The sequence below is a fragment of the Pelecanus crispus genome, chromosome 12 (assembly GCF_030463565.1).
Source record: "Pelecanus crispus isolate bPelCri1 chromosome 12, bPelCri1.pri, whole genome shotgun sequence".
Classification (NCBI taxonomy): Eukaryota; Metazoa; Chordata; class Aves; order Pelecaniformes; family Pelecanidae; genus Pelecanus; species Pelecanus crispus.
The window spans coordinates 19,320,923-19,342,788 of NC_134654.1; the positions used below are offsets into that span (position 1 = coordinate 19,320,923).

Here is a 21,866-nt window from a genome sequence, read left to right on the forward strand (position 1 = left end):
AGTTTGCAGTGTTTGCTGGTTATTACTTGTTGCTTTTCAGAACCGCTAGGTCAAATGCTCCAAAGGAATATAGCGTTTCCAATGCTTGCGTTTTTATTGTAAGATCTGTGGTGCTTAACTTGCAAATTGTTGGTTCCTGGAATTGAGACTGAAAAATGCAAGAATTCCCACAAAAACTGTGCATAGCCTTTCTGGTTGTGGAGGGGATATTTACAATGTGCCTGAAACATGGCACAGAAGCTCCCCCTTCTCTCCACTCCCTCCCCTCCCAAATTTGTAACTTAGAACAACTTTCCACCTGTAAAGCCCTTGTGGGTTTGTTTTTGTTTGAATTCTCTACCTTTGAGGCTGGTACTGTGTTGCAAAGTGTTGTTCTTTAATATGCAAAGCACCTTTGGGTTGCTGCCAGAATTTTTAGTTTTTATGGTGCTTTTTTTGCCTTGATAGGCACTATGGTTTCTGATGAACGGTGTGTTTTGATTCTGCTCATTTCTCTGACCTCATAGGGTGAAAAGGAGAAAAGTGAGCTGGAGGAGCAGTGGTTCGGGTTCATTCTTGTCACACTGCTGGGTTCTGTGCTGGCATTGATAAATGGATGCTTAAGAATGTAATCTCTAGCATTATTTTAGGCTGCTAGTTTCCTAGGTCAACTTGAAATAAAAAAAAAAAATTAGTGTGCACTTCCTGGAATGTGAATCTTGGGCTGACTTCAGTGAAGTATTGCTGGGTAGTCAGAAAATGCAATAAATTATCTGGGTTGTAATCCAGTTGATTTCCTGACCTTGATCTGCTTTTAAATAGTCTGCTTGGTGTGGGTGTCTTTGACTTCAATTTAAACATAGGTCAAACAAGGGATTTTTCTTTTCCCAGGCAAGAAAACAGTGTGTAGAATTTGGTATGTTGTTGTCAGGACTCAGCCTATTCACCCACACATCTCCTTCTCATTGCTTCTCTTTTCTTGAAACACTGGTGTAATTAGGGGGGTCTGTCAGGGTATATCCAGCAAGATGGAATGGAAATTCCTACAAAGCACTCGTGCTGTGGCAAAATTTCTCTTTCTCTCAGTCTGTGGTCATTGTTATCATTACTTGCTCTTGATCAGAGCAGACTGATGCTTTTGACTTGCATGGGTGAATTGATAGATTGATTTCCAGGAGTCGTGTCACCCCCGCTGCTGCCCCATGTTCTGATGAGCAAATAATCCTTGAAGGGGAGCTCAGTTCAGCAACAGTATGTGTATTGGCAGATGTCAGAAATGACACTCATCCCAACTTTTCTGTGCTTTACACACACACACATATATATATATATATGGATCTTCCCCAGTAAAGTGCCAGGTGCGACATCCCTAGGTCTCCCTTGTGGCTTAGAATTGATCTTATTTCTTCTTCTTGCCTGAAGACTGTTGTGGACCAGTTTCATAAGAACTTACATATATTCTTCACCTGGAACTCTTACTGCTGGCTTTTTTCCATGAGCTTTTCAAATGAAATGTTAGTTTTCTTAGCAATGAATTTTAGGAAACTTTTTTATCATGTATGTCCAAGCTGTGTGCTTCAAGACACTTTTGTGCAAAAGCTCATATAAAAAGCTGCCCTTCAAGTTACATTTGTATAGACACCCCATACAGAATGTTACTTGCTTCCTTTTGACTCATGTTTGGCAGGAGAGGGGGTTGAGCAAATCTGAAATATGCTGCTCTTATTCTCCTGGCAGTACAGTTGGAATGTCAAATTCACTGCTTTTTTGCGTTACCATTTCTTCTCCAGTGACTTCCAGTGGACAAATACAGTGGTTCTCAGTGCTTGACTACAGGAATCTCTGTTAATAAACTGCATGATTTAGGGTTGAATACCGAAACATAAGTTAAATGCAGTTCTTTGTGTTAATACATGAACTAGCATGTATTGATACTACATAAAGATCCTATACCTATTCAGCAACCCTTGTTAGAAGATACTAGTAGTATCTTCTTCATGGCTTGAACTGTTTGTAGTCTAACCAATTTTTTTTCAGTTTTTCTTCTGTCAAGTAGTGATTTCACTCCTGTCTGAGTGGCATTCTCTCTTTTCTGTTATTAGCATGGTGGTGCTCTGGTGTTACATCCACTGCAGTCTGCATCCAAGTATGTCTTGTCTTCTGCATCTCATTTTTCTCTGGGACAATTGAGTTTCTTTATCCTGTTGAGGCTGTTTAATTTTGGGACAGAACTCTTCTCGTGTTATGTATTGTACCTAAGAGTGGTGCATACTGGACCTTTGTCTGAGTTGAAGACTTAACTGGACTGTAATAGAAAACGTTTTGTACATGGACATGTGATATTAAGGGGGTTTAGTTGCTAGAGATCTTGGCTGATACTGGAACTGTCAGCCTGAGATGGAAGGGTCCATGTGGCACTGCTGAGCTTTCCAGTTCTTGTCCTGCCTGTCCGAAGGCTAGAACAGAGTGTGTAAGATGAAATCATCTAAGATCATCTTCCTTCCAGAGACCAGTTTCGTAAACAGGAACGTTTGTTTTCACTACTGCACTTGGGAAGAAGGGGAAAAATCACTGGATCTGTCTTGCTGCATGTACATTGAGATACAGATGTGTCTGATAACGGCCTTACTAAACAAAGGCTATCTTCTCTAGCTTGAAGCAGTAGATGTGCAAAAGAACATCCGTAAGTCAATTTTAATCCCAAAGTTTGTAACAAACTTGTAAAGACTTGTAACAAACTTAAGGTTTCTAAGAATTATTTTCAGATCAGCAGGAAAAGTAGTTTGCTTTTAAAGGCACAGTATTGCTGTGCGTTTTGCTTAACCTAAGCACTGGAGGCTCTGGGTCGTGCATGACAGCCACATCTCCAGTGGCTGTGCTACTTTGGGTGTTGAGATTCATTCCTTTTAGATCATCTCCATTCTGTTGAATTGCATTATGGACATAGCAGGAAATAGCTTGTCAGTTGAGTTGGTGTCATTCCCCTTGAATCACACCAAACAGCCATAGTGTTGTCCCAAATAGGGCTTGTTTACCTGGTGTGCAATAAGCCAATCTTCACACACTGAGACGACATACTGTTTATTGCATTTTTGTGCCAAGATGGGTGCTAGGTGGTAAGCTCACAAAGTACCATCAAACCACACCTATGTAATACACAATCATTTAGCTAGCTAAAAACCTATTTCTTATTGGTTTTTAATTTCCTCGCTTTGATTTAAAGATACAGCTTGATTTTTAATTCACTACACATGCCTAGACAGTGTGTGTGGGTTATTCTTCTCCACTTTCAATTGAGTTGGTGGTCGTGTTCTCCCCACTGCTGGAATTACCTTTCTCCTCTTTATTCTCTGCCAAGGCAAATTTTTCTAGTAATAATACTCATTCATGGTTTACTGATGAGAGCAGTAATATATCACTCTGTTCTTTCTTTTGAACAATTTGTTAACTGTCCACAAAACCATATTTTACCTACTTGGCTAGGGTTGCTTTAGCAACTTATTAATTAAACAAAGAAAAGTTAGGGCAGGACTCTACAACGGACATCTATAGCAACATCAATTTTTGGATAACAATAGCAGGGAAAGTGGTGTAGCTTAGATGAGTCCTGGGGACTTGAACGTGTGCAGGAGCAACTCTGTGATGATTGTGGTGCAAACCATGTCAAAATGGAGATGGAACTTTCTTTAGTTTAAGTGCTCTAAAATATTCTGAGATCGCCAATATCCCTTCTGAATGTTGTAATCTGAAAGGTGGAGTAGGAGGATATTAATAGAGGTTTGTTTTGAGCCTTGTTTGAAAGACGATCTTTTCTTTTTTCTTTTCTCTTTTGTGTTCCAGGGTGCACTCCTAGAAAGTGTGGAAGAGGTGTGACTGATGCGGTAATCACAAGGGAAGAAGCTGAAAGAATCCGTAGGTAATTTTTCTCTTACCTCTTAACTTTTATGAGCACTTGCTTTAATGACAGTGTGCTAGTGTTTAAGGTGTAGCACAAAGCTTATTGGCTGAAGGAGGATGGGTTAAACTGGTTAAAACACTAAACTTTCTTTTAAAAAGCCATTTTCTGTTTTTCCTGTAGTGGAGGTAGTTCTCTTTCATACAGAGTCTGCCTAGCTCTGTGGGGCATGAGTGTTGTAGAGAGAAAAAAGGAAAATGAATTAAAGTTTTAAAGGATTTTCACTTGGCCTTCTGTTCCATTTGGCCTTTAAAAATAAAACAACATAAGCCTCTTTTCAGTTGAGTCTCTTTCTGGGTGATTATGAGTTAGTGCTGACCCTATAGTCCTCTGAACTCTAAGTGGTGAGTTTTAATCAAATAGTAGGGGACACTGTCAAATTATGCAGTTAGAAAAGTTATCAGCCTCTTGAGTGTGATTTGCACTTGATAATCATGTAAGTGGGGAATATCAGTGTAACGCTTGAAGCAATATGCAGCTCGTCTAAGTGCTTTGTTCTCTAGTTGGGTGGGCCAGCCTTTGACTTCAAATTCAGTTGGGCTCCTGATTTTGATACAGCGTTTCTGCATTGTACAGGCTTATTTATACTGCCCCTAAAAATCAAGATTTGGGGTGTTTTTATGTTTAATCTTACTTGGTCAGAATGTATTTGAAAGACTGTTTTTCAGGAGTGTTCTGGGGATTTATGGAAGGGGGCTACAAGCTCAGAAATGTTCTTCCAACACAGATACTTATTTTCATGACAGGCTGCAAGATTGTTTCAACTAAATGGCAGCTTCTCTTAAATCACTCGGGTTATATCTGATGCATCAAATAACACTTACTGAAGTGTTACATGTTGTAACTAATGACATTAAAGGACAAAGTAACAGACTTCAGTTCTCATCGAGGTTATTGTTTTGCCTGCAGAATAGCAGAGAGGGGACTGTCCTTGGGAGGATCTGATGGAGGGGTGAGCAGTGTCCTGTTACTTTTTATATCCTTTTACTGCCAAGGCAAGATTATAAATGCATTTTTGGGGCAAGAGGAGATGGAGAATTTTTCCTTCTATTCAGATTTGGAAAAAAACTTGTTTGGAAAGTTATTTTATCTCCCATTTAATACTTCTGCTAGCAGTATAATTTGTGACTTATGCAATACAGTTGATATATTTCCTATTATTCTGTTTAGTTATTTCTAGTGCCTCTCTCGAACTGATTTTGTCTTTTCCATTTGGAAACAGTTACTATAGCAGAACTGTACAAATTTGACTTCTGAAACTAAATTACAGTGGTTCACAGCATCATGTAAAGACTGGGTTTGTGTAGTGACAAAAAATGCCATGTAATGTCTTAAGTAGAACTTTGAGTAATCTTTAAAAATGAAAACAAAACAACTTTTCTTTAACAAGCATGTTTATTTTAATTTCTTCCCCTGTCTTTGTTCTCAGGATGTTTTTGTGTATGAACAGAAACTGTTTCTTGAGTATTTGTAAACACAACCACTTTTTTAGGCCTCTGCTGAATTGGGGCATATATTAGCAGAAAAGGAGAAAGGTTTCAATGAAAAAATAAGACTTTATTGTCCTTGTGATTGCTGAGAAAGAAATGCAAAAAATGTAACCTGAGAAACTTCAGCGGTGCTGCCCATCTGAAACAATATATTTAAAAGATTTAACATTCTCTGTTCAGTTCTGTCAGGATCCCTTGGATTTTTTTCAGTTCTGCAGTTGCATAATTTGCCACTTTGCCCTAGATTACTCTGCTTGTTGGGACCTATGGCTTAATTCCTGTCATTAGTGCTGTCAAGTGGGTTTCCTATCCTGTTCTTTTGGCACCTACGTGTGATTTTTCATTAGACTTCCACAAAGAGGGATTAGAAGGGCAGTGCATAACACAGACACATTCATGGATTTGGACCACAGAAAGCTAATGTCCAGCTGGGGGTCAGGGAACTGGGGAAACAGAGACAGAGAAAGCTTGGAAGAGACATGAGGGGCAGTGAACTTGCTGCCCAATGCACAGAGCTGGGCAGGGGTCCTGAGCTGGCTTACTTGGACAAGGCAGAGTATCAGGCAAATATAAATCCATCATCTACATCATTTTGGAAGCATCACTGTGAGGTTTTATTTTAAAGTGGAGGGAAATTGAGGGGGAAAAGAAGATTCTATTGCTGCAATAAAATAAGTCTGTTAAATCTGATATCCATTGAGAATTCTGGGCTGTGTTCCAAGCCATCTCACATTTCTCATAATTTGTAAATGTGAGAAAGTTATGGCATGTTGTTACTCCTAAGGGAAAGGTGCAAGAAGAAAGTTGTGTAGTATTGCTTGAGGCCTTATCCAAAATAAACACTGAAAGATGCTAAAAAAAAAAAAAAAGCTGACCAGTGTTTCTGGGAGATCATGTTTAGGAGAAGCCTTTAAATACAGTCTCTTTACCTAGTTTCTTTTATGCCTCTTTCTCCTCTGTTCTGCTGGTTTCCTCTTTTTTTCAACGAGCATGCTTGTACTCTCCGTGTCACGGAGTGAATCTTTTCCCAACAGTGCTATCTTGGCTCCCAGATATCATTAAATACTGTTGGGATGTGTGGTGATGATGTATAGATGAAACCGTCTTTCTTCATCTGAGCCTTTTATCCTCTTTTCAAATCTCTTATTTACAAGCGTACAAAATGTTTCAAGTCTGTCTTCATCTAGCTACTTTTCCTGTATGCCCCTCAAGCTTTAAGCCTGTTGGATTAGGTCTGGCTTGTTGCTTTAAATTTCTTAGGCTTTAAAGTGTTTGGATAATTCTGTCCGATTATGTCTGTTGTTATAAGACTATTTTTTTTCCTTAAAAATTCCTTAAATAACTTCCTGTTTCTGTTTAATTCTTTTTAATTCTTTTCTAGCCACTTTGGTCTTTCTGCTATTCCAAATAAAACTTCTTCATATTTCTGCTGGGATGCAGACTGCATTTTCATTCTCTCTGATTTCTTCCCAACCCCTTTTTAAGCAACATATCTGATTCTTTTTTTTGTCTGTCATACTTCTTATATTTTGAATTCACAGAAGTGGATTTGTGTCTATGTGTCAGGATATAACTTAATAATTTAAAGACCTAAACTTGCATCTTGACTCTGTCAATTGTCTGTTCCCTTTGTTTGCTGCCCTTTCTGCTTCCTTGGAGGACTGAAGTATAGCACAAAAACTTGTTTCCCTTTCCATCCTTTTGTGCTGAGAAAGTCCTGGCAAACATCTGAATTATTGAAATCTCCCAGGAGTCATGCCCCAGTTGTCATGCTGAGCTTTCTTTCTTATCTTCCTTTGTAACTTTTCGAAGATTTATTTTTATTTATGCACACACACAGAGTGAGCCTAGAAGAGGCCACTGTAATCTTCTAGTCTAACTTTCAACAGAGTCCAAACAGGAGCATCTTCTCCACCAGTACGCTGCTTTCCCTTGTACATCTCTATCTCTGTAAAATAGTTTTATACTCTGTTTCTTATTCACAGAATGTGAATTGCATTAGTTCTCTTGATGTTTGCCTCAGCTTAGGATTTTTCTTCTTTCTAAAGATAATGTCATTTCCCTTTCTTCCCTACCTAATATTTTCTTGCATGCTACCCCTGCTTGCGTTACCACTTTAGTCATGACTCATTCATTCACGTCTTTGTAGGTGCTGCTGTCATAACATCTCTCTAGTGTAAATGAAACGACTCATTTAGTATTGGATCTATTGGCATTTATTTAAAAGCCCCAGAAAAGAAATCCCTTGGTGCAGCCAGTCAGCTGCAGTCTGTTTCCTGTGTGGCAGCAAAACTGGCAGGAGTAGCCACCTAGACCTCCCTTTTGCAGGAGAAAATTAAATTTCTTAATCACTGGGAGCAGCAAACAACCTGTGTAGCTGTGATGCTAAACAAGGGTTTCTGACGTGGGCCCACTAACCCATGCATAGAACAGTGGTTCTGCAGGCCATATCCCTCCTTGTTCTGCTTTCAGCCCTCTCAACCAAGCCCTGAAGTCCTCAAAATGCTGTGAGCTCTGTGTTTTCCAGGGAGAAGATAAAGCCTCTGCATAATACTTGTCCTATCTCCTACCTCTACTACAGGCTGCATAGGTTTCTTCCTTCATAATTAGCCTCCTGATAGCACATAGGAAACATACTTGTGAGGACTGAAAGACATACCTGGCAGTGTGTCTTTCACTTTACTTACAGCTGTGTGTTGGTGTGATTATCTGGACTTAACTCTAGGAAGCTGGAGAGGAACTGGTTGTGTCTAATCTATATCTACTGTAAACTTGTACTGGACACCATAGCCAAATATTGTACTTCCACAGTAATAACCGGTGACTCCAGCTGAGTGATATATAGATTAGATGGGTTACACTTGTGTCTCTTAATTCAGATTCTGTATAAGACTGCCTGCAGTGACAGCCAGTTTGATGCTGCCCAGGAATCAGTGGCTATGTAGAACCTGCGTTGTTCTTCCCTCTTCTCAGCTCAAGCATGTGAGTGTTCCCACAGGAGAAGTGGGGAAGATTTTTTGAGCTCTACCACCCTCTCTGTAGACAAGTAGAAATAAGTTTTGTATTCTTCTCTCTTGGGCAGCATGTCTGCTTTTTCTTTAAAAATCTCACTTAACTTTTTAAGGGGTGGAGGAAGAAGGTGGAATTGCTGTAGAAGTGAATGTATATTTAATGGTTGGCAGTCCCTTTTAGTGAGGATCAAAGGCAGGGCCTTTGCTTTGCAAGATGGGGAAATTGATCCTTTTTGCCATGTGCTGAGAAGTGGTGGTTACTTGCATGTTCTTTGAATCCTTTTAGCGGTGAGAGAGTGGAGAATGTGGGACTAAATACTGAAGGTCCAAAAGAACACATTTTTGCTTTTTTTTTTTTTTTAAGGAAGTTCAATTTCCTCTTTATAGAAGTTCTGTAAACCAGGATATTGGGGTAGTTCTGTTGAACAGTCTCTCAGAAATAGGTGTGTGGTTATGTGTGTTTGCAGTGTTCCTGCCGTCTTTAGATAAACTTTGTAGAGCTTTCAGCCTTGGAACGCTGACCTGAACGGCAGGCTGACCCTTGATCAGATAGCTGAACTTGAAGTAACGGTGTTGACACAGGCTTCCACCAAGGTATTCTTCTTAGCGTAGGAAATGATGCTGAAAATATGTAATGCTCTGAAATGGCAGAGGCCAAAATAAATGTGTTTCAGTTTCTTTCCAAGGTAGCTGTTATACAAATAGCTCTGTGCTCATGTGTGATCAAGTCCCTGTCTATGTTTGGCGTTAAGTTGTTTTCCTCTGTCTGAAACAACCCTGAAGAACATTCTTTCTTTTTCATATTCCCTTTTCAGTCTTCATCTGGCTTTTCTAAGCTTTATATTGTAGCTATTATCTTTTCAGCTATGACTACCTACAGTTCTTGGGGGTATCTTCTATTGATTCATTTGGTCATTTTGGGTCTTCCCAAGTGTAGTCATCTGGTGCTTGAACAGTGAAAAGAAATGTGTATGTTTGGAAAGCATGTTGAAAGTCTTTGAAAGGCAATTTGTTTTTAAATTAAATTAATCTTTTCAGATGTGTGCTGCTACTTCTTATAGTCTACTTTAGCATGATCACAAGCATATTTTTGAAGCTACATGGGAGCGGTTTTACTTCTTCTAGCTCTAGCTTAGGTCATTGTACAGAACCAGAAACAAAAAAATGAAAATATTTTGCTTCTGAAGCTTGAGTAAAGATTATTAGGAGAGCTGCTCTTGCATGAGTGTGAGATTACTTGTTTCTGTAACAGTCCTCTGAAGTTTTTGGAGAACTTCTGTGGAAAGGGGAGGTCTGAAAAGCTCATGCTATGTCCACTTGAATAGCTCGTTACTTTATATATTTTTAAGGCTTTGTTCAGGGGTAAATAAAATGATTTGGGTAGGTTTGTTAAAAGAAGGTTGTTTCTGTCTCTTAAAAGGAGACTTTAGTGGAGTTTCCCTGATTCAGCTCTGAAGCTCAGAGCAATTGAGCCTGCAGCAATTTTCTTTTGCTGAGAGATTGTCATGGGTGTCTTCCTCCAATGCGATCCAGAGGAGGAAGGAGAAAAGTGCTTTGAGACTAGGGGTGAACGTGAAACTGTATTGCTGTCCTGGCATTGCAGCTCTCACATGTCTATGTGCTGATGATTTGCTGCTGCTCGTTCACCAGCCTGTCTGTGGGGGGAGAGATACAAGGTGGCTTCACACAGTACTGTTCCAACCATACCCAGAAATTCTTGTTGCGGGTAAGATGGAGGTTATCATTCTTTCCAGGCAGCTTACCTAGTGGTATTATTATTATTGTTTGGATTTTGTTAGAATAATGTGAATGGTATGTGGTGCATCAAGAAATGCCAAATTCCAAGATGAGTGCTTTTGCCCGGATATTGTATATCAAAGATGTCATTACTTCGGTGCCGGTCGGGTTAATTAACTGTTGCTACTTGATATTTCCAGTATAAAAAAAAAAGAGACTGCTATTAAGAAGTCATATTTTTAAATACTGTTTAACTGATTTAAAACAAACATGTATTTTGTGGACAGCAAGGGACATACAAAAGTGTACTTTATTCAATTTAGAGAAATAATTTAGAGTCCTGAGAGGTAGCACTCTATCCTGGCAAATCTGAATACTAATCTTTTTAGCCTGGTCTGGAGCTCAGCAGAAGTGTTTGGCTTGAATTGGATGAAGAAATGGATTGAATTTTCATATGTAGAAACCTTTCACTCGTTTTTCTTTTACAGTGGTTTAGAAAATGGGGAAAAGAAAGTTTGGCTCTAGTAAACCTTAGAATTATAATTGTTCTTTTAAACAGACTTTTATGGCCGTATTAAATATGAGAAGTGTACAGGAACTCATGGTGAAGGAGAAGTTTTAGTAACAAATGTTGGGCAAGATAAATATTAGTGCTGCTATTTGAGCGCTTCACAAATATTGGAAAATTAGTCATCTTTGTGTGGAAGGGAAATGTCTTCAAGAAGGGATCCAAGAACACCGTGTCTTACCCCTAGCCCATGGAGGAAGACTGGCAAGTCTGTATGTCAGATTTGAATCTCAGGAATAGCAGTCCTGGGCTTTATTCATATACCTTAATCTTTTGTGCATCTATACAGCAAACTGCGGGAGGTTTGTAGTTGTAAAGTAAGCATTAGTATTGTGAACTCAAATGCTAGAAACTAATATTTTTACTTGGGAGGCTGTGGAAAGTGAAGAGCCAACTTGGGACAGTTATTAAAGGTCATAGTTAAATAACGATAAAACCTTTTCATGCTTTTTTTCCTACTTTTTTGTTTCCTTTCCCAGGCATCAATTTTGGACTTGCACTCTGGAGCTCTTTCACTGGGGAAGCATTTTGTTAATCTGTACAGGTAAAATGGGGCTGTGGCTTGCTGCCTCTTATTATGCTACACCTTAAGTGCTCGGTGCCTTTTCAGATTTCTCAAGCCCTGTGGGCTGGGGTTAGTAATGACAAACTGTAGAAATATTAGATTTACCATAGCTTCTATGACCAGTTAAAAAACTTTCGTGGCATGAAAACCAATCTCTTGATGAACTGGGCTCTTTGAAAGCTACCATTACCTTTCTTTCCAGAGTTGTTCTTGCACCAGTAAATAATAGTATTTTTTCACACTTAGTCTAGTTTGTCAGCAGTGGAAGAAATCAGGCAGTCTGAACTTCTTAAAGAATTTGAATCAATGTGCTTATTTCATGATATGGGAGGGGATTTTTTTCATGCCTGGGAAATTTCATTATCAGTTGTTGCATCTTGATGCTTTAATCTTTAACATTTGATCTTTGAGCAGTGCTTTGGAAACATCACGCTTAAAAGCATTTGGAGGGCTTTTTTTGTGTTGTGTTTTCATTTATTGATTGTGGGTAAAGCAGATGGGAGTGAGAATGCGTCTTGGTATTACACAGGCAGTCTGATTCAGCAGCTCCTCTTTTAGACTCTTGTTTAATTTTTCAGGTACTTTGGGGACAAAATTCAAGACATCTTCACAGAAGAGGATTTTGCATTATATCGGTAAAGATTTTCAGTAACTGCTGAATGAACCACAAAACATAACTATTTTTTTTTGTAGAGTGCAGGTTGGGAGGGGATTGTCCTTTGGACTCAGACATACAGCTGAATTTGCAGTTCAAAATAGTAATCTCTGGGAGAATTAAGATGCCTTGAGGAAAGTAAGTAAAAGGACCTTTTGGTGACTAACTGATCAATAACATCTGCTGCTTTGAACTTAGCTTATTACCAGTGTCAGGACAGTACTGGCGGCATCAGTGTAATCGGAATGATGGCAGCACCACACGTTTCCCTTTCTGCGTAAGGGGTTGATGCCAGCCCTGCAGACCTGCAAGTAAGGAAAGCTGCTTCATCTGAGTTCTGTGGTTATTTGCTGGAACATTATAGCTGGGATGTAAAAATCCTTTAGCATTAACTCCTGTTTCACATGTTATCCAAGAGGTGTTATATTAGATGATAAAGACAATCCTATGCTATTATTACATTAGGAACTTGGGGGTTTTTGGGTGAAGTGTAGCAAAATGTTAAAAATGGTAAAGCAGGAAGTGGAAGGATTTCAAATTACTAATGTTCTGGCTAGTGAAGCAGGGCATCCTTTCCCCCTAAGAAGCCAGAATATGAAGTAGTGCTATAATGTAATAGCTTTGGCATCTGATGCTTTTAGCTTTCCTGTAGACCTGCTCATATACTTAACGAAGACAACAAATGTAACGAGTTCCATGTGTCTGTGAAGGTGTGTGGCCAAAGTTTAGGAACAAGCATTCTTTGTTGACTAGACAAAATAAATCTTTAGTTACACATCTCAGTTGCTTTCTCATAATTTAAAATATACCTGGCTTGAACATTTTAACTCTGTCTTTTTTCCTTGCCTTTGTGAAGGAATATGACCTCCCTCTAGTGGTGGAAGTAGTTAAGTAGCCAATAGGTTTATTAATTTTCTTAGCATAGTAATGTTATTTGTCTTAAAATATTAACCAGTTAAAGTTTATTTCTATTCGACAACTATTTTTTGATACTGTTTTCTTCATAGATGAACTTCTTCAAAATGTGTTTACTTCTGTGCCCAGATCACAAAAATGAGATGCTTCCTTGATTATTATTGAACTTTGACTGTATAAAGAAGATATATAGTCTCTGCCTTGCTAAGATAGTGGGGAATATTTTGAAAATAGCCTTTGTTTTGTCTTCCATTCTGTAGAATCAAAGACTGTAGAAATAACATGAGTGTATGGAGGGGGTGTCTTACTAAAGAATATTTGTTTTACATTATTGAAAAACTGAATGTTTCTGTTAATTTTTATTAATTTCTGATCCTTACACTGTGAGATGAGACAGCTGCTAGGCAATATCAATATTCCATTGGTATTTCATGCCAATATAGGAGATGTTCCAGTCTGATGGATATGAATCTAATACAAAATGTATTATTAAATGCTTCTGTTCATATTAATGGCAGTGCTTTAACATGGACTGTAGTACCTTATGTCCTTAATGAATGATTTTATGCTATTCTTGGGAGCACTTAACTTCATTACTTTCACTTACCTACCAAGGTCAGTTTAAAAATACACTCTTGAGAGAAATAACTAAATGTAATTCATGTCTAAGTATTACTGATTGCAACAATACCAAATCTGAGTAGGCATTCTGAGCCAGGAGGCTGGTTTCTAAACTGTCTCTGTCAGAATTATATTGCTTCAGAATCAATTATGGTTTCTAGGCTGATGCTTTAGCCACTATCTGCCAAGCATATTACAGCAATTCCTCTTGTTTCACATAATAGATGCATCTTTATCCAGAAGAGAGACCTTTAAATGTGGATGCCTGCTTTAAGGGTTGTGACTTCAGCAGAAAATGGCACTATCAAAGTATTCAAAAAAATCTTACAACTTACGAAGGTAGAGACATAGAAAGAGCAGAGGAAGAGCTGATAGTTTTTCTCCCTTTACTTGTTCTGCATGTGTGATTTCTGTTAAAACTTTCTGGCTGTAGAAGAGCATTGCTTTGTCTGCTTCTACTGCCTTTGGTTTTCACTGGGAACAGTGCAGAGATGCTGACAAGTGGGCTAGAGATGTTGTGTAGTTTTGCAAATCTCTGAGTGTTCCTGTCACTGTACTTGAATCATGCTTTGCAGTGACTCCTGACTGTTTTGGTTTTTTTTTTTGCTTGTCTGGCAGAGCTTGTATCATACAGAAACTTTCTGTGGCACTTTTAGTTCTTTTAGTCCAGTCTTTTATGCTGCTGATGATACATTAAGCTGGCAACTTTGCAATCTAGTGAACATCCTTTCTCTTAAGTTGTATGTTCCTTAGACTTCTAGCTACTTCGTTGGCTTTTTTTTTTTCTTCCCCATCATCCTGACTCCAACATAAACTTCAGTAACTGCTTTTATAGAAGGTGGTTGTATGCTCTTTTCGGGGATTTCTGTTCTGCCTTTCCCTGAGTTTGGCCTGTGCATTTTGATATTATCCAGTGACTCTGCAAATGTACAAGTACTGCTGCTGAAAAATTCTGGGAGGGATTAATTTGTTACTTATATTGTTGACTGGGTGCTGTGCTCATATATTTATTGCCACAGCAGAGCTCTGTTTAGTGCATCTGATCAGAGCTAGGGTACACCTTAAGCAGTTTGAATGATAGAATAGTTGCTGTGTTTATGAAAATGAATGCTTACATTCTCCAGCAAAAAGAAGTATTTTCTTTGTAGCTATAGTATGCCAGATCTCTCCCAACAGTTTTTGATATATGGGGGACATGGAGGAAAAAAGTACAAAGAATGAGTGGGCCAGGATCAAGGAGGGAAGGGAGGCTCCTGCCTGAGGCTCCTGCTTCTTCTGGATGCATATGAGAAGTGGCTGAGGGAACAATGTGGCTCTTACTGTACCAGGTCCAAGGCAGCCAGATTTTCTAGGTTCATTCATTCCTTCCTTGATAGCACCTTCTAAGCTGAAATTTGGCTGATCTTGTCATGTGACTTACACATGAAGTACAACGTGTTTGTCCTCAGTATTTTACCAATAGCCTATATAGGCTGGAATAGCAGGCAAGGGAATGGAAAGAAAAGCCTGCGGTCCTGATGCTGATAAATGTTGAAATGGCCAGGTCAGTGGAAAGCAGGCTGTATGGAAGAGTTTTTATAGGCTAAAAAGAGACTTTATACTATTTTTGAAAACAGCTTCATGCTGTATTTGGCATACACTGGGCACAGAATGAGCTGAAGTACACAGATGGATGTGTTCAGATACATGCTTTACAGGATTCTAGGGAACACTTTGATCCCTAAAAGAAGTCATGCCTTTGCTCCTACTGCAAGGTAAACATTTGATTCCCATGTATACTGTTTAATTTGCTATTGCAAAGAGGGACACAAGATGCCTTATGGAGTTTGAAGCAGAGTTTGTTTGTCAACCTGTTGATGACTCCTGCAGTAGGGTAAATGTGGAATGAAGGGCAACCAAGATTATCACAAAGCAAGCTGCAAAACACCTCCTGCAGCACACAGTTATCTTTGCCTTTGGCACCAAACTTGTAGATGGATGTTTTTTACACATTCTTACATCAGCTACAAGCTAGATCTCCTTGTCATTAGTTACAATAGTGCAATGCAATGTTTTCCAGTAAGATCAGTGTTCTGAACCTTAAATCCCCCCAACCCCGACATTAAGCATTAAGTTCTTTTATACTTTATATGGCTTTCTTAAACTTATTTTGAACCGCAGCCACTTACATATGACAAAGTGAGAAGTCCTGGTTGTTATTCACATGCATTGAGAAACAGTCTTGCCTTGCATATTTTCTGTTTTCTTCTCTAGGTTATAGGGCCTACGTATTTGATTTAACTGATGCCACATTATTAGAAAGTAGGTATTAAACATTATCTCTGTGTAGAAATAATACTGATGTGCTGGCTGAACTAGGAATTTCATGGAGTTTTCTGTAGCTTTTGAGCAGTATGGTATATCTTCAAGCAAGAAGCAGCATGTAGGCACTCAAAGGTATTGCTCTTTGGAGCTTGTTTCCAGCAAATCTTTGCCATGTGGGTTATTCAAACATCAGTGGAAATGTACAGTTTATTCATGACTGATATGTCTTTTTTAGCTTTTCTGTTGATTCTCTGTAATTGGGTTATTTATTGTACTGCATTACAGTGTAATAAATGTGCATATTTGTAGGCACGGTGTCTCCAGTTTAACAGTTAGTATTAAACATAAACTGCTTGGGCATTGGTTGGAGGTGTATCAGATGACACATTGTGTATCAGAATAGTATTTCATGCTTAAAAATTTAAGAGCATCCACAGGATGTGAAGAAATAGGGTGGCTGAGATGGCCTGTCACTCTCTGCTCTGTCATATGTTACATAGGTTTCTGTTGTATGTCTTAAATTCAAGCCTGAACTTTGGGAATACCCAGTTTACAGCAGTGTAGGTTACATGTATTTTGTCATGTGTGTACACTGGGGAAGAAAAAAAAAATACAGTCTTGAATATTTCCTTTCTGTTCCTACCATTGCTCTTTAGAAAGGTCATCCTGTGAAGGGCTTTTCTTACGAGCAAAGCTTGCTGGAAAGGGGTCTTGTTTGAAGTGACTAGTACATGAGTTTGGGTTGGTTTGCTTGTTTTTTTCATGTTAGATTTGGAGTTCATTGAAATTAATAAATGACTTCCTACTGACTTCAGCATGTGCTTGATTAGGCCCAGGAAAAAAAAAAAAAAAAATTGGTCATTCCCCAGTTCTCAAATATGTCTGAGAGCACTGAAGACCAGCTAGAAGATTAAGTGTCCTCTCCCCTTGAGACTTAACTTTTTTTATGACTTTGCAGCCTGCACATCAAGCAAAGTTACTTTTGCTTTGTTATTTTCAACTTTTTATTATAGGCAAGTTAACCCCTCTTGCTCACTGAGCTCCGATATGAATAGTCAGTATTCTGTTCCCTGTTGACCCCTTTCTTGAAGGAAGGCTGTTGCTATAAACTTGTTCCCTGAACATGTGATATCATGGTGTGTCTGTATTATGTGTTAGCACACTTGTAAGTGTAAAGGGTAAATACCTGTTTTTTTGAAACCTAGTCAAGATCCATTACAATCGGTGGGGCTTTTTCATAGTTTACTATTTGTTTTGTTGAACGCAAATTATTTATGTGCATAAAATTCATGTTAGTCTGCTACATATGCGATGATTGCCTTGATTAAGTTTTTGAGCGATGCTGTGATATGTAGGATGACAACTCACAGGGAAGCAAATGGCAGGAGCACGCAAGTCAACTGAAGAAATGCAAGGTTGGCACCTCTTGTCACCTTGTGCACTTGAAGAAGCTACTGTGATTAAAAGTAATACTTGAAGCCAATAGCACACAGGGAAATAAGAGGCTAGCAGTCTGCTTCCACACCCAAAATCCACCTACCTGGGTCAGCTGAAGGCAGCTGCTTCCATGAGACCAGGACAGCACCTGAAGTCATGCTTTCAGACCTGTCATCTCAACTGCTTCATTACTTTGTCTTCCTAGTCACTACTTCCCCTGCCTACTTGATTTATAAACAGGAAAAAACAAACTTACCTTCTGAAAAATATGCTTATTCTATCTTTGCAGCATACTTAAACTGTTGAGTTTATTTTCCTCTTCTTTTGATAACCTATTGGCCAGTTCAAACTGGGCAGACGTTTGGTCGCTGTTTTTGTCTATCAGGAGGAGTTGAGTAGAGCTTTGCTTCCTGCTTGGTTTGTAAAACATGCAGTCTTGCCCAAAGCCATTGCACATAAGTCTTAGAGGAGTGAAGTTTTACAGAGCCTTATAAACACCAGGCAGCAAATCTCCATAGAAAGCTTTTAAAAGTGGAAAAGGAATCAGCCTGAAAGAGGAAGCAGTACTGCTTAGAGAGCAATACAACTACTGGAGATTTAAAGTTATGTCAAGACTGTGGCCTAAGTACTTCAGAGTAGATATATTCCAGCTGGCTGATGCAACTGGCCACCTGGTGTCAGAGCCAGGGAATATGCTGCTTTAGTATTTGTGGGTTAGGCTATTAATTCTTGTGCTGGGTTGTTCAAAGTGCCAGCTGCCCTCAATTCATGACAAAGTGAAATGAGTAATTACATTTAATGCTTTTTGGGAAACATAAGGCAGCCTCTGCTGAAGTCCTACTTCTTGGAAAGAAATCAGAGAGAAAGATCAGGCTCCCACAGGCATGAGAGGAAGGACCTGTAGATCCTTTCCTGATGTCAGTTACAAACTCTACCACTTTGTAGCTCTTGACTTGAAACCTCAGTTCATGCAGCCATGTAAATACCTGGAAATCCCAGCCCTAAATTCATTTAATGTTTTTGGTATTTCACATGTAAGATAGCTTGAATTGGCCCCTAAAGCTTAGGCCCCTAAAAACATGAAATGCAACAGGTTAAAAATCAAATCTGTATGTGTATTTTTATTTTTGGTGAGGGACAAGATGTGAACAGAATGAATATTTAGGATTTTTTTTAGTACTTGTGGACATAGTTTTAAGAGGCGACTTTCACAGCCTAACATTGTAGGTCTGGTTTTAGTTCTGTCACTTCTTTTTAGTCACTGTTTAAGTTCCCTAGAGAACTTGGGAAAAGCTTTCTTGAAAATTATGCTGAAGTTCAGTGCTACCCAGTGAGAAGTAAATGTCTGATGCAGAAAAGATGCAAAACTACTAATGTAATTCCATGCACAACTTCAGAAGTGTGTTTACGCAGAGTATCTTGTTTGTGTGCTGCTTTTGAAGCACTTGGGAAGGAAGAAAAGGAAGACTAACAGAAATAGCTCAGAATGTGTTAAAAGTGGGAAAAAACAATATAAAGATTTTAAGACGCATAGAGGATTACATCTAAAAAACCCCAATGTTTTAATTTAATCTCATTGTGTTATTGCATTCTTTGCTACTTTTTAAGTTTCCTTAAAGTTAAATACATGCTAGCTGTATGTGTTTACTGGTGAGATTTGCCAGTGGTATTCCTCATTAGTCACAAATCTCTTCTCTTTAAAAGCGGCATTGACTGAACTAAGGCTGGCAGTTCTAGATGTCCCTGTTCTAGCCCTGTATTCAGTGATATCTGTCCTGAAAGATGAATGCTGCTATATAAGCAGTTCTGTGTAGTAATGCATGTGCGTTTATTAGTCTTAATAACTTCAAAAATAAAAATCCTGTTCTTTTCTTCCTGTCTCCCAAGAAACACAGGAATAGCCAAGGTAGAAACAGGAAACACAGAAATAGCCAAGGTAGAAATAGTTTGGTTGAATCTTTGAAAATATTGCGAAAGACATCTTGGATTAATTTTTAAGGAAAATCTGATTATGATACCAATACATATGTTGACCGAGAGCCCTGAGTTTCATGGTGCTGGGGACTTCATCGGTTGGTTTAAAATTAGTGTAAAAATAGTTGAAGGTGCTTCAGAGGCAACCCTTTATGAAGATACAACTTTGTAGTTATCTGATTTGCATTAAAAATTTATATGTGAAACACTTTAATCTTTTCAGTAATTAATAAACAGTGAGATGTGTAGAATTTTTCAGGAAAGCGGGCTATTCACACAAAGAAATTTTAACACCTAGGCCACAAACAGTTTCTTTTTCTTGATATTCTGAGAATTAAAAAACAAAACAAAACAAAAAACACCCAAAACAACAAACCCCAACCCAAAACACTGTGGGTCCTCTTTTTTTTGATGTGGTAGATCTCCTTTATTTGAGGCAAAATAAGAGGGAAAGTATGGGTATATGTTCCTCTTGATTTATTAGCTGAGGAGAAGCTTAGCCCTGAAGAAGCAGTAACTGTGAATGAAGGAGAGGAGAGAAGTGTCACTTAGCATGCTGTGGTGTGTTCTTTGCAGTGATGTAAGACTGAGAATTCAACAAAGGATTGCTCAGGCGTTTGGTATCAGCTCTGCTTCCATGTACCTGACTAAACCAACCTTCTTCTCGAGAATAAACAACACAGAAGCTAAGACAACGCACGATGAATACTGGCACCCACATGTTGACAAGGTAAGTAGGAGGCTGAGATGGGATGCAAATGTTTCCTGCTTTTATTAGATCACTTCAAAGTCATTTTGCATTAAACAATCAAACATGTTTGAAAACTGGTGCTTGTAAAAATACTTTGGGGGATGAACCTAATGGAAGAATAAGTAAGTTTTGGAAACATAGGCCAGTACATTTCTTTTTATTTTATTTTCTCTATTTTAGTTCTGCTAGAATTAATAAATTATGTAAATGACTACTCAGGAGTCTCTTTTGTCTGAAATGTTGATTAAATTGACTTGTACCTACAAAGTGTTTCAGTTTCTTCAAACCTGTGTTTCTAGTTAGGCTATCGCTCTTTCAGCCAGGTGTAGCAGGAGCTATTTCAAAATGGTCAGTCAGTCAGTGTTCGTTGATGTGAGCCTCTTGATAAATGCTTAATGGTTATATTTCAGTTATATGTGAATTGAGGCTTTTTTACTGAATGTTCTTCAATGGGGATATGGTACCCTCTTAATAATTTGATGTTTTATTGGTTTTTTTGAATGTAAATATTGTGACTTTTAACTGCATAGTCTTCTATCTGTAGGCTTTAGCTTAATACTTTGCATTTCTCAATGGACTTATATGATTTGGGATTGGTATTGAGTTATTTCTGCATTTAACCGAGTTCAAAGGTTCCGTGCAGCAAAGCAGAATACAAACTAACAATGGAAGAATCAAATAGCAAAAAAACCAACCCTCCCAAAAAACCCAGAATACCCACATTTCATGTCTTCAGGATCTAAAAATTTAGTCACTTGAGTCACGGATCACCCAAGATGGAACTAAATAAAGCTTATCCCATCAAGACTGAAGTTATGTCTCAGTGCTGGTCTGTATGTGGGTAGTGTACCTTGAAGTCTATGACCTGAAACGTCTAAGATGAAAAATCAACCTGAGAATTATTTCTTGCCTTGAAAATATTTCCTGGAAAAAGTCAGTCTGAGCGAAGTAAAATGTCTGTTGTTGCTCACAACATTAATGTAAGCTCCTGTGCCCTTTCTTGTCATGTAGGTAGAAGCAGCTTAAATTTAGAAAACATGGTGACTGGATGATACCCAATACAGCTGCTGTTTAAAAGAAGAAAGTAATGCAGGGTGGAATTTGCAGTCACTGAGATAACAAAGATGAGACCAGCTGTCAGATGCTTCTTGTTTAAAAAGCTGTGATGTAACCATTGAATAGGAGTGGACCTAGGACCAGAGGTGGTAGGGATGATTTTGACTAGTAGGATTAGTAGATTTTGGCTGGTAGGAACTGGTTGTAGGGAACAAATCGTGCTGGTGGGGTTCATCACATGTTGCACTCATTTCTAAGAGACACCGAATATCATGGGTTCCTCATTTTTCCATGCTTTCAGAGAATCAAATTTGACTGCCACAAGGGAAGAGAAAGAACTAAATTTCAATAGCTGATGGCTATTTTCTTCACTGTTTTCTTTCAGCCCAAAAAAGCGTATTTTCGAATTTCAGACTCTGATTTAGTACTATAATGAGATTTGTGTCTGCATTAGGCTTGCCAATATTCTCTTTATTCTTTTCTGCATGTGTTTCACATTGGTAAATGAATAGGGTGGTTGGATAACCTCACAATTAAGTGTTTCCACCTAAGTCTCTCCTATAACGTACAAGTTATTTTGTCATTTAGAAGCAAATCTGTTTCCACAAAGAGAATTTGCTTCCTTTGTAGAAGCTGCTTCTCTGTTATGGTATCCTGATGGTGCCTATACATGATGGACAGCAGGCTAGATGTTTTGCTGTTTTTATCCATCTGTTTTGTCCACACTTTATTTATCTCGCAGACTGTCTGTTCAGGGAGCAGATATATCAACTGATTGGCTTTGGCTTTTTCTAACCCACCCCCAGCTTCAAAAAACAAAACAAACACAAAATGTGGTCTCTTAAACT

The 21,866-nt window shown here is 38.6% G+C and overlaps 1 protein-coding gene across 1 annotated transcript in view; it reads left to right on the forward strand.

Annotated features, from left to right (window-relative positions):
* The window catches only part of OGFOD3 (2-oxoglutarate and iron dependent oxygenase domain containing 3), a 47,814-nt gene that overhangs the window by 5,930 nt on the left and 20,018 nt on the right, over positions 1–21,866 (forward strand). Inside the window, exons 3-7 of the mRNA XM_075719755.1 lie at positions 3,820–3,895; positions 4,844–4,886; positions 11,220–11,284; positions 11,884–11,940; positions 19,788–19,941. Coding sequence (XP_075575870.1) covers positions 3,820–3,895; positions 4,844–4,886; positions 11,220–11,284; positions 11,884–11,940; positions 19,788–19,941 — 395 coding nt within the window. The remainder of the gene's footprint in view (positions 1–3,819; positions 3,896–4,843; positions 4,887–11,219; positions 11,285–11,883; positions 11,941–19,787; positions 19,942–21,866) is intronic.